The sequence below is a fragment of the Xenia sp. Carnegie-2017 genome, unplaced genomic scaffold (genome assembly GCF_021976095.1).
Source record: "Xenia sp. Carnegie-2017 unplaced genomic scaffold, XeniaSp_v1 HiC_scaffold_25, whole genome shotgun sequence".
In the NCBI taxonomy this organism is placed as follows: Eukaryota; Metazoa; Cnidaria; class Anthozoa; order Malacalcyonacea; family Xeniidae; genus Xenia; species Xenia sp. Carnegie-2017.
Genome location: NW_025813488.1, coordinates 2978136 through 2991368, shown reverse-complemented (window position 1 = coordinate 2991368; position 13233 = coordinate 2978136). Strand labels below are relative to the sequence as shown.

General features: G+C 35.4%; 3 protein-coding genes across 3 annotated transcripts; 1 reads left to right on the top strand and 2 right to left on the bottom strand.

Annotated features, from left to right (window-relative positions):
* Nucleotides 1-58: 58 nt before the first annotated feature.
* LOC124453643 (protein PALS2-like) lies at nt 59-5590 on the bottom strand. Its single transcript, XM_047004444.1, has 17 exons — nt 5430-5590; nt 4670-4788; nt 4473-4544; nt 4137-4217; nt 3818-3964; nt 3676-3751; nt 3292-3374; nt 2837-2905; nt 2637-2768; nt 2340-2401; nt 2116-2162; nt 1795-1851; nt 1590-1670; nt 1438-1518; nt 1063-1265; nt 742-861; nt 59-391 (listed from the first exon to the last, which is right to left on the bottom strand). The coding sequence occupies exons 1-17, from the start codon at nt 5479-5481 to the stop codon at nt 215-217; spliced, it is 1659 nt and encodes a 552-aa protein (XP_046860400.1). The 5' UTR covers nt 5482-5590; the 3' UTR covers nt 59-214.
* An 87-nt stretch (nt 5591-5677) lies between these two features.
* On the bottom strand, nt 5678-7051 carry LOC124453648 (coatomer subunit zeta-1-like). Its single transcript, XM_047004452.1, has 7 exons — nt 6952-7051; nt 6711-6779; nt 6542-6623; nt 6239-6464; nt 6080-6131; nt 5906-5944; nt 5678-5815 (listed from the first exon to the last, which is right to left on the bottom strand). The coding sequence occupies exons 1-7, from the start codon at nt 6967-6969 to the stop codon at nt 5768-5770; spliced, it is 534 nt and encodes a 177-aa protein (XP_046860408.1). The 5' UTR covers nt 6970-7051; the 3' UTR covers nt 5678-5767.
* Nucleotides 7052-7471: 420 nt separating this feature from the next.
* LOC124452943 (dynein regulatory complex subunit 5-like) lies at nt 7472-12564 on the top strand. The gene is given in 14 exon segments (XM_047003606.1): nt 7472-7566; nt 7666-7739; nt 7818-7882; nt 7945-8023; nt 8093-8220; nt 8684-8727; nt 8952-9061; nt 9631-9732; nt 10086-10161; nt 10448-10565; nt 10798-11005; nt 11007-11097; nt 11653-11712; nt 12108-12564. Coding segments are annotated over 14 exon segments (1344 nt in total). The 5' UTR covers nt 7472-7527; the 3' UTR covers nt 12258-12564.
* The last annotated feature ends 669 nt before the right edge of the window (nt 12565-13233 follow it).

The window sequence follows — 13233 nt, the reverse complement described above, 5'->3', positions numbered from 1 at the left end:
AATCCGATTTTCAGTCATGTGATGTCCTCAATGGAAATAAATTCAAAAAGAAATACTCATAATGACCAAAAACTCATAATGACCAAAAACTCGAGCTGATTTCGTTAGCAAACACAATATCGTCCAGATTTCATTTCTCTCATAAATTAGTTAGGCACAGAGCAAGAGAATAGTGATATATATATAAGAGGATATGGATAAGGGTGCTTGCAGGTTAATATACCCAACTAACAGGTACCCATTGTGTATTGACACTCAGGCCTTCGACTGCCTTCAATAGTCGCTCGTAGGATTCATTTACATCTTTGTTCACGATAGTAAGATCAAAATATTGATTGTAATCCCTACTGATGGCCTCGGAACGATCAACTATTTTCACCATATCTTCATTCTGAAAACAAAAAACAGTAAAGCGATCATTAGTTCACCTCAAAATAAACAGCCAGCGGTTTGATCACTGCGGTTACTTCATTTGACCCATCATAGACTGTATTCCCAAAGTCCTAAGATATGAGTACATGAAGAAGCGAACACATTAAAGAATTGTTACAAATGTATGTTGAATCATCCATAGAGAATAGTACTACATAATTTAGGCCTATCGAAATCCATCTTCAGCTTTTTATAAAAGAATGCCATACTAATTTTATCATTTAAGATATCTTTCAATCGTTATACCGTTTGAAATGATGAAGATGAACAATTATGTAGATGAAACAATCAACAAAGATAAAGACTTACAGTCAGTTGTCTTGAGTTGGACGGGGCACGTGCCTGACGCTGTATAAGTTCATCAGTAGTGGGACTTGCAATAAATACGACGTACGGCATGAACTCGGAATTCTTGAGCATTTTTAGACCCTAAAAGAAAGCACTTTCATGTTAACATCAAAATCTTAAATTGCTGAATGCCTACGAGAAGAAAGCGAACACTTAGCCTTCAAAAACCTACACCTCCCATCAAAAAAAAAGGCAGTAAGCTAAGGAACGCATTGCGCATTCCTGCTGCACCATATACTCATGAGGGAGGGGGGTGCTCCTAATAGTTTACTAACGTCTTACCGATGGTTGTATATCCAAGACACACATTTTGTGTTGATCTATCACAGATCTCACGCTATCCAAAGATGTCCCGTACATGTTCCCGTTGTATTCACCATACTCAAGAAACATGTTTGTGCGTCTTAACTCTGTCATCTTTTCTCGACTCACAAAATTATAGCCTTTTCCGTTCTCTTCATCCTCCCTAGGCTCTCGCGACGTATCTGGTGGAAAGAAAAACAAAGTTTCTAGCTCAATTCACGAAACAAATTCAAGGCACATCAAAGAACAGTACGCCTCCGAGCTGTCTATGATAAGCATCGCAAAAAAAGAAAGTTTTTGCTTCGTTTGAAGCAAAATTTCATACGACATCATAACAAAACTATGAAAACGTACGCGGAACTGCAGTCCCAAATCTGTCTGCATCACTCGCTATTATTCTGTTCTTCAGAGTCCGTTTTCCGACACCGTCCGCACCTACGTAGAACAGATGAAAAAGAGTCAACGACTTGTGTAACAATTGAAGTCGTTGACCGAGCACGACATACCAATAAGCACCAATGTTTTTCTGGCAAAAGGCGGCATCTTCTCAACTTCTTCATACGAGACGACTTCATGGCGGTCAAACTCTAAGAGATAAAAAATCTATACAAGTCACCAGCCGCCATTATTCGGAGATCGGTATGAAACGCTATAAACTTGCAACTTTCCACCTTGGTATAACGCTTCATCAAATCACGTGATTATACAAACCTGATGTTTTCTTTACGTCATACATTGTCTTCCTCTTTTTTCGACTTCTGCACATCACTGAAATTAAGTACCCATAAACAAAACATAATGGACACGGAAAAAAATACTGGAAGGTGATCTTGCTTCTTATTATACCTTGCTTCTAGTGTCAAATAGGAAGTTTAAAGTTTAAATTCTAAAAATTTTCTACTGCTGCTATTGAGTTATGTCGAAACGACTGTCGAGCTTTCGCAGCGACGAATTTTTCGTTATTTGCTTCTGAAGAGGACAATTGAAAAGTCCAGTTTGTTTCAAAATATACATTTGATTGCATATACTTACAAAAGCTTCGTCTACGCGTAATGTTCGGATTGATGAATGTACGCCGTCTGTGAGAACAAAAAACTATCTTAAGGCATGTTCATATGAGCCGGGCTGGCCCTCTTTGCCAGGCCAGTTTATTATTTGATTCACATGAGGCGGGCTGGCCCGCAAATACAGAAATAATTAATCACGCGCGCAGCATAAGAGCTGAAATATCACGATTTTATTCCATAAATACATACTTCTCTTGTAATGTTTTACTTGGAATTAATCCTGTATCGCCATTACCATTCACTTTCTTCGCCTATTTAAGAAAGACAACTAAAATTATTAGCTACTCATTTTAAATATCAAAGCCCTAGATTCCTTAGTTTGAAGCCTAATCAAAATAGCAATTTTTCTATGAGAAAGAATGTTATGGAATATAAATTCATTCCTCCCTCAGAGTTTTGGTCAGTTTGTCCCCATGAGACACAAACGTCGAATTTTTAACGTATCACAAATTCCTTTCTCCACCAGGATAAAACGCGTAACCTTACCTGCCACCACGTTGCGTCTGCCTGGTCAAGTATCTCCAAAATATCACCATTCTCAAACGCCAAACCAGCTTCCTTAGATGGAATATCTTGATCTTTGCTTGGTTCGAAAGAGAACAGTGCTTTCATGAACACCTGAGGCGAAAAAATCAATCAAGAACCGAACACTGAAGGCAATCATGGCATCCTCGTCGCGGTCTTACTTTCCCTTGATACGGTTTGCTCGCGTAACTGGGAGAGACTTTCAAAATGATTTTCTTGTTTGATTCTTTCTACAAGAAGCAATTGTTATAATACAAAATTGTGCATTTCTTTAACACCTATGAAGCTGGATAACAACGATGGTCAACTTTCGTGGTAAGTACGTATGACGCTTATTCTAAGACTCTAAGTTCAATGGTAAAGTTGCGTCGATTCACAAGAACAAATACGGGGTTCTTTAAACTTCTTTTTCCTTTTGACCGAGCAAACTACATGAGTTGACATCAGTTCAATGATTGGCCGGAGAAGTCTGTCTACTGCTTATACGGCAAGTTAAAACGACAAGTTGAAAAGTAAAAAATTGGTCAAAAGCAAGAGCATGCAATTATAGCTACTCTCAAAACAAGACGTCGGTTGAGCCTTTGATTTTTAACTTTCACACAAAGCTTTTGCATACCAAAATTTTTATAACTTTTTCAAGGTTATTCTTCACTGCTTGACCATTAACTTCTTTGATAATATCGCCGACATTCAGCAGCTCTATAAGGACGAGTTTTGCATATAAATGAAAGAGGAGACGTATGTTGAGTACTGTTGTTAACTTTGGTAACCTAACATCACTAATGAAAATTATAAACAGCCTAGGATGGTATCAGTTGATATTCATTGGAAACGTTTTGGCGCGGTTTCCAAATCTCTCAAAAGAAAAGAATTTAAAATTTTGTATTGCAAACAGAGTAGTGCAGTTGAAGTTCTTGTTCAATGTATGAAGTATCTATCCACATTATCTGAACTCTAAAAACATCCTGAAAAATGACGAAATTTCAACAACTAAATTAACCTTGTTTGTCAATTTGGCTTCCTTTAATGATTCTTGCAACAACAATATTTCCATCCCTTTGCTTTAAAGTCAAACCCTAAAGATGATACAAAACGTATAGCTAAAACCTTTAAACAAGATGTCTAATGTATAAAGGTCATACCAAAGACTCATTCGGTGATTTATTCAACCCAACCATTCGTATAGGTTCTCCACCTGCAGCGACACTATTTCTTGAGTAAGAAGATGCTAATGGTGGAGTTGCATCATAAGTCTTCTTCACTATGGCATCATAACTCCGTATTAAGCCCTTGAAGAAACAAAATGTAAGTTGAAGAATATGGTAATTTGATTTGTACTGCTGTAGCCTCATCTTTTCATTTTGGCGATGATTTCTACAAAATTTTCTTTTCAAGCATTTATGTGTGTCAGGTAAATGATTGAAACTGACTGAATACCAAGATTCACAGAATATTTATTACTTTAAAATGTGGATTGGAGAGAAGAGTAGTCAGTTCTTCAACATCTTTTTCATCTTTCTTTTGCTCTAACGACAAACATACCTAGCAAAAATGCAACACAAATATCAGAATTATATAAGGTGATATTTGCATAAACCTTGAACCGCATTCCAAACTTCATTGAATGCTAAATATGTGCCATGTAATTATACACAAATGAACTATAAGTTTATTGTGGCAAGCGATTTTAAAAATATTATATATGCAGTTAAAAAAACACATGAAAATGTGAAACCAGTTAGTCACATTGGTTCATTGCCTTTCATGGTGAATATTTGTAAACTTCCTTGCAGTTACCTCCTTTAAAAGGTCAACATTTGCGTCTTGGTCAGACTTTTCTATCGTTGTATTTTCCAATGTCGAATGAGCCTTCAATACATAATCAAAGTAATTGGCATTCAATGCTAAAATTGTAAGTCAAATACTTATCAACTAATATCAAGATGCTGGATAACTTAAACAACAAAACAACTGCCAAGCACTTCAATTGTCACCTGAATAAGATGTTGTATAGAAGGATCAGCTAAGATGTTTTTTAACGATTTTGCTTGCTCTTCCAAGATCAAACCAGCTGTAGCTGGATCATCCAAAGAATTTACAATCTCTTTGATGGCTACAGACAAAGTTCAATTGCAATAATAATGTCATGTTGAAGAATAGTCCCATCAGTGAGATGAAAACCCATGTATGATTTCGGAAACAGTTGGCCATTTGTATGGCTGAGCATCCAGTGAAATATAGTTTAAAATACCAGCTAAATACTGTGACTTAGTCATTGCGTTAAGTTGATAATATTGTGCAACAGAGCCAAATTGGCGACACATATTTTAAAAATACTTTCATCTTTGTAAACATGACTTTTTATGAACAAAAAGCAATTAACGATTTGGTTTCATTTTTCCTCTTTCAAACAAACAAATATCACGCTGGGCGGTACATTAATACACCCGCATTCATTAGACTGTCAATACAAACTAACTGATCGAGAAAATTCCTTTCTTATTCTCAAACATAACTTCCAAAATGAAACGTTTGGTTCAATTTGAAATTCCATTGACAAACATAAACAGTGTTACCGTCAATAAAAATTCATGTCTCAGTTATCTTTTCCACATATATGAATAAATAACAGCAATGGGGCACAAAATAATCTGACCCGACTAAACAAAAACTGTACATTTAAATTCATATTTTACGTTTATATACTCGTTCCTATCAAACTAGTCATAACGAAAATGCATTTGCTTTCTTTACCTTCATATTCTAGTGAATGGCCGCCAGTCGAAGAAGGACTATCGTTAACCATAATGGTCAGAAAGGAAGAGATGATTCCAAGGACGACTTAGTTTAAGATATTCAAAGAGTTTTTATAAAAAATTCGTTAATTGTACAACATAAACTTGTTAAACAAACGAGAAGACAATCCAACACGCGTGGAGATCGCGCGTGGGTATTAACAACCACAGCAAACCCAAGACATCACAATACGTCAAGATAAACGATTAAATGAGCTGAAAGTGTTTTATTTCTATCTTCATAGTTTACAATTACAAATATTCGTAAATGGACATATTTTTGGACAATAATATTAATCATTTTAAAAGAGACCATTTTAATTGATCCTTGGCGGACTGCAACACCTGCAAAATACGTATAGAGCAAAACACATTATTATTTGTATCAAACATTACATAAATTAGTGCACAAAATGCTTAAGATCAAACACTTACATTAGCAACACTTCTTTCTGACAATGGCACATCATCATTCTGCATAAAAATAAAACAAGAGCTTCTCTTGAGGCTCATACTTTAGGATCCAAAAAATTGGATCATGTGAACGAGCCTTTACACTTCAAAAGAACATAGTGTCATGGAAATTTTATGAGTCATAAAACTATATACCTTTATAGCTACTTTGTGTACTATTGAAGTGGCTTCTGCATCAAGTATTACCCTAGAATGTTAACAACAAAAATGATTGAAAGTTAAAGTCATAAAAATAAAGATAGATTTATCCTTAGCAATATTCAGACCATCCTTCATTATAACATTCAATATTACCCTCCATCAACCAATTCATCCATTGCCAGCATTATAACATCAAGGTTGTCCATGAGCATCTTCTTTTCAACACTTTTTCGTAGGATTTGGCTGATGCAATCATAAAATGCATTGAGAACGCTCACAAGAATAAGTTCGTTTTCGCTTGATGATCCAATCACATAGAAATACAGATCAATATTACTTCGGTAGACACAGGTTAGTCCTTCAAACATGACGATCTCCGCTATATTGTAGAGTAATTCATCATGAGGATAATCAAATTTACAATCAGTTTGGATTTTCCTCAAAATACAAACTCACCATTGACACGACTTGTTTTGTTGAATAAATTTTTTTCGAACTCTTTTTGTTCTTTCAGTGTAGGATATGTATCATCATAATACTAAAATTAGAAGAAGGCAAACTTAAAATTTGAATTAAATTATAAAACACAAGATTTCAAGACTTCAACAAACAAAAACATCAATACCTTTGATAATATTCGTTCACCATCGTTATCAAGAATTAAGACTCCTTTTACTGTGTACATCGATGGCTCCTAGAAAGATTATCAAAAGATAGCAGTACCGCTTGTAAGAACAGCACCGCATTAGGAATACTACAGCCTAAAAGAAAGTCTATAAGTAACTATAAGTCACAAAATTTCCGAATTATTTCAGGCTTTATTTGATAATTACGGCTCAAATTTGACAAAAAAAAACTCAACTTACAAGCAATCCAGACTCCATTTTGGAACTGAAGTGACGTGTATTCGGGAAACATTGAGGGCGAGTCTGCGATGCAACATGGTCAGTGTAACCCAGTGGTGTATGTAATGGTGTAGTCACTGGTGTAGTGGATTAATCTGCAATTATTCGACTATTCCCATTTCCCAATCTATTCCCAACTATTCATCCCAACGATTTTTATTTCAAAATGCTGAAAGATAAGAACATTATCTGAGTTTGACAATGTGTGATTATAACTGGCATTATGTAGAAACAAGAGAGGCAACAAAAAACGATGTACATGTTGTATGACTTCATGTTACATAATTGATCACTGAAAACTCTTTTCACTAAAAAAATTGACCGCTTTCTGTAAAAATTGATCTGTTTTGGTGTATTTGACTGTTTTTTTTCTGGAATTGAAAGAAATATTGGATCATTTATGGGATTTAACATTCCAGGGGTTTTTAGTTCAGTTCATTGTACCTTTAGGTTACTATAGCAACGTATATCAAAATCAAAATGGTCGATTATTATGAAGACATACTTTCTTATTTTTCTTGACAATTTCTCATAGAAATGGCAAGAGAAGGCCACATTGGAAAGATTGCATCTCCAGTAAGCAACTGCTTAAATTTAAATTTTCATAATTGTGTATTTTGGATGAAGAAATTCTTTTAATTGAGATTTCTCATTATTTGTATAAATTGAATTTAGGTTTTCGCGGAGCATGCAAATCCCGCTTCTGATCCTCGTCAGATGAGACGGATCATTGCCGAAGATCCAGATTGGTAAAATTTCCCACATTTATCAACGAAACACAAAACCTTACCGTGGTTTTGAAACTATTCTTTGTTTTCTGTGAACAGGAGTTTGACAACCGTACCATTATTGACTGACTTGTGTATCTCTCACATAATCACAAATTTTGATGGTATGGTTTTTCACACAAGTAAAATTAAATACAATATGCTTAATTGTTTGATGTTTTCACAGAAAAACCAATTCTGAATGAACTATTACCAAAGCACAAGACCAAAGTTTTGGAACTACTTTCAACCGACGTCCCCTTGAAGTGAGGAGAATCTTTTACTGGTTTGTTTAACTGTCGTGATATGAAATCATGCATTCATTTTGGTACCAGGGTCACTGCACCACTCGTTAAAGAGGAAGAGTACTGGAAGAAGTGTTGTAATGCGAAATGGGAAATTTGTGATCTCTCAAAATATGGAAATAGCTGGAAACGAATGTTTTTTGAAAGAACAGTAAAAGGTTGTCAACCATTTAGTAACTGGTCATCATATTTTTATTGAGCTTAGAGTATTTTTGTTGAGAACTTTTATATATTCCATTGTTTCTATCTCATCATAAATTATAGAACATTGCATCATTTGTTTTCATAGTCAAATAGTTTGCATTGCCTGTGTAAAAGTTTGATTACCTCGGCTATTGCACATGCATTTATTATACATGTAACGGATTATATGAACAATGGTGATGAATATTGACAGATGCAAATGATAAATATACAGTGGCGTAACTAGCCTGCAAAATTTATTTGTGCCATTTAAATTTCAGAACATTAACATTCATTTCTTTTGAAGTCTATTGTTTTTACAGTGAGTGAACACAGAAAAATGTACATAGCAGGACCAAATTTGCAGGCCGACTACGCCACTGTAAATATATTAGCAATTATGGAGAAAATTGTTGCAAGCCGTGTTTTCCCCCATAGGTATCATTGAAGGATTTGTACCCGAAACCACAGAAATTGCTGAGGTAAATGTAACTAAGGAAATTATCCCATTTTCTTTGAAAAATTTTAATATTGCACTTTAGGAAACTAAGAAATTATTAACATGTCATTCATCTTAATACTGCCACAGCATCAACTTTTCAAACTCTTTATTCAGTTGCATTGAATGGACCGGTCAACCCCCCTGGTGGGGATTAATACTGGCCGGTATACAAATGTTGTTTGTTGTTGTTTGTTGTTTATACAGTTGCATGAGATTTTAGCCCTCGGTGAAATGTGCATCCGCTCTCTGGATATAAAACAACTTTTACCTCCAGTCAAGGTGGTAAACATCATAGATGATGACTCATCCGACAAGTAAGTGATATAATCACAAAAATATTGTCACATAGTGTCTAAGTTATTATAACTGACGTAATTACATAGTCATTATAACTGACATAATAACGAAGTCATTATAACTGACGTAATAACGTAGTCATTATAAAAGACGTAATCATGAAGTCATTACAGATGACGTAAATACGAAGTCATTGTGACTGACGTAATAACGAAGTCACTGCAACTGACGTAATCATGAAGTCGTTGAAGATGACATAATTCAAAATCATTGTAATTGACGCAATCACAAAGTCATTATTATAAGCCAACGTATGAAGAAAAATCAAATCATTATATGATGTAGTCTGCTCGATGTTAGTAATGCTTAGTCTATATTAGTAATTGCACAATAAAGTTCTTGCATATGAAAAGTAACAAAATGTCAGATCGAAAAACTACCAACGAATTACATCTTTCTACCCACTCATATGTCTAAATTTATATTTACTTTTGTGTCCAGTCTTTGTTAGTGAACGCAAAGCAAATGAAGTCTTCTCATTTTGAGACAATCATGAGAAATTAACACGAAGCTCTTTGTTTCGCAGTGGAAGCGACGTTGGCCATGATGGTCCTCTCTTAGATCATTTTGATTTTGGCGAATTAGTTTCACGAACAAGTTGCTTGGAAGAACTTCATATTACATATGGGTACGTATGAGTACATATGAGTACGTATGAGTACGTATGGTACGTATGTACATATGGGTACGTATGAGTACGTATGGGTACGTATGAGTACATATGGGTACGTATGAGTACGTACGGGTACATGAGTACGTATGAGTACGTATGAGTACATATGGGTACGTATGAGTACATGGGACATCGTTTTTTTTGACAACTACACAAATAAAAAGCAGTTTGTAGAAAGTTCGTGAAACTGAATGTTGCCCATCATGCCATTTATATCCTTTGAGCTCTACGTATACAAAGAAAGATTCCATCTTGTCGTGGTATATAAATCATTGTATGAACGAAATTTTCTCTATTCATTGTTATAGAGTGAAAGCGTGTGGTATGAACTTTGAATGGAATATGTTCCAGTTTACGAAGCGCGATTGTCAACTTCTTTCCAAGGTGTCATTTTTTTATTTACTTTTTTAAAAGTACATCTACTACTTACATCTCTGGCAGATTTCATGAGTCAAACTGACACGATTCCTAAACAGTAGTTGACCAGCTGAAAACGTGAAATTATTTTGCCCGTTTATGGTTACTGGATGACGATGTATAGTGCGGACATTGTTCGTCGATAGCTTGTAAAAATCAAAACTTATTTTCTACGCATATTATTCTTAAAAACATTTCACCACTTTGATGATGAGAATGCCTTAGCAAATGTCTTTTTTTTAATCTTTTTTAGGCTGTAAAAGCTTGTCGAACGCTGCGAGTCTTTCATCTTCATTGTAGTCAGGTGGATGACGAGAAAGCCAGAATTATTATTAGTCACCTTCTAGATCACCCTTCGCTGACGACTTTAGGTAAGGGCCGCTGATATTTGTGCGTATGATTAAATTGATTATCTGGATGAAACAAAAAGTGAAAATCACGTAGTTTGTTTTTGCATGAAACATTTTCACGTTTAAGAACATGAGTATTTAAACATGACACCTTCGAAATGTTCACAATTTTTAAATATTTTATTTGTGATTCTGAAAAAGCTATCGAATTCCATAAATATCATCGTCATTTTCTTTTTCTTTTCGAACGAAGATTTTTCGCACAACAAAATCGGCGATAGCGGCGCAAGGGCTCTTGGGAAGCTCATAAACGGCCGTTGTCGGCTGGAGCACTTAATTCTTCTCAACAACAAGATAAAGGCTCATGGAGGAAAGGCGATAGCCCACGCTTTAGGTAAAAACACGACATTGCTCTCGATGAACATTCGTCTGAATAGACTTGGTGATGACGGTGGACAAGCAATGTAGAGCTTTAATGAAAAATACCACTTTGCTCGAGTTGAACATGGGAAGTAATGATATGGGAGAGCCTACTGCGGCTGCGCTAGCTCAGGTATGCTCCGTAAAGGTTGTTTACCATTAGATGTGTGTGTTGCTTGTCAAAATTGTGCACATGCCAAACGTTTGTGGGTTTTTTTTTCATATAAATCTTGCTAATACCACCGGGTATTATTTTTTTCTGTCAAAGTGAAAACGTCAGGGGGGATTAAGGATTATTTTTGTTTAATAGCATTTCCGCGCAGAGCAAAGTTCTTCCGAGTTAATCCATTCCGATGTAATGTATGTTGACTATGGGAATAGTTAATATCAACAATGTGCCATTTATGGGACTCTAAACGATAAATTCCGATGTAATCTATGCAATTATGAGAAAGAAAATGCCATAAACGACGGTTTGTCGCTCAATTACTTTATCTGATGAAGAAGAACGGAATTTTAATACTAATTGCATCCTCCTGAAGCTTTATCGAGCCCTGTATTCTGCCCACTATTTACCAGAAAATATGACACGAATATTGCTAAGGATTTTCACCCCGTTGCTAAGCGCCATTCCTGCTCAACAGACACAGAATAAACAATTAAGAAAAGCATTTTTTTCTATTTGCAGGTCTTGGTGTCGAACAAAACGTTACGATCTTTGAACGTTTCATGTAATAAAATGGGAGAGGTAAGAGTTTCATTCGCTAGATTTGTCAATGTTTCTTGTGTGAAGTCCCCGGGAGGTAGGGACTGGAATCTATAACTAGTCAATTTCTACAATTCAATCAAGTAATGGCCACACAAAGGAGATATGAGCTGTAGCAGGGAGATACTGTATGGTATTGTTTGAGTAAAAAGAGGCTTGTGGTTATCATTGATAGTCTTACGTCAAAGACAATTTGAAATCATCAACGTTTCCTTTCCTAGACATAATCTAATATACTTTACTTATAGCAAGGCGATGATAGGTAGAATAGCAATGCGCTCTACCTGAATCTGAAGTATCAGGCCAAAGCTGATGCTTGTAGCTTAGTCTCAATGACAAATGACTTCCTTCACACACGTGTCGGATGTTCTTTATAGGATGGCGGGAAATCACTTGAAGAGAGTATGGAAGAAAACGAGAGTATGAAAATAATGGATTTACGATTGACGGAAGTTGGACAAGAAAACGAGTATTGTATAAATCAGCTTCTTAAAAGGAACAACGAACAAGATAAGACAGATGTTTGATCAATTTTTAATGTATACGTTGCTTTTTATCGTTGAATATTGTTGCTTTATTTTCCATGTAAATATTGACGAAGAAATATGTTTAAGTGATCACGCGATAATGTGTACAAAATTGAAGTCTGGTTTTTATTTAATTGCAATTATGGCGTATAGTTGCTTCGCTGGAGATGCCCGTAAAGACTCTTAACGATATATAATTGTCTGAATTTCAATTATTTGTGAGTAATATTGCAACGATAAGAAACTGACTCGTGCAACAATTGATGTAATGAAAACCAGCTTTTATCAGTGTTTGATAAACTTATAATTATTCTGCGTTTTTTCGTCTACATATCTATCAATTAGATATGGCTCATTTTGAACAAAAATTTACAATGACAATGCGACAAGATTTTCCCCAAGTACGGCTCCACAAAGTTTATCAACCTGTCTTTGTTTGCAGTTTGAGTGGTGTATAGTTTGCATACTAATAACAGTGCAACAATAAAGATAACAACACTGTTTTTTTTCTTCTTTCGGACGCCAACTCATTTCACATGTACATAATTACACAGTTGTTTACGATCGACCTGAGTCAGGCTGAGTGCTATGAAAGAGATACCTTCCTGCGTGGTAATGAGAAAACGAAAAAGTTGTAAGGAAATTGCACTTTAGCTACAAGCAAATTGCGACGTTTCTATTTCAAGGAATGAAGGAAATTATGTTTCCGTGCCACTTTTAGCAGTTTTGAACAATCTAGCTGAAATAAAATAACTAGTTTATTTTACAAGGGCAAAAATGTAATCTACAGGGTTGCATACTGAGCCACATTGACATTACACGAGTGGCAGTTATTCCAGTTTGCATTGGTTTCGTTGATGTCATATTCGACTGGTTTGATGCGGTTTTTTTCTGAGGGGTTGATTTGCAATATCGTGCGTAAATGCCAAATAAACTACGTCAATATGTTTGAACTTTGACGTACGAACTACGTCAA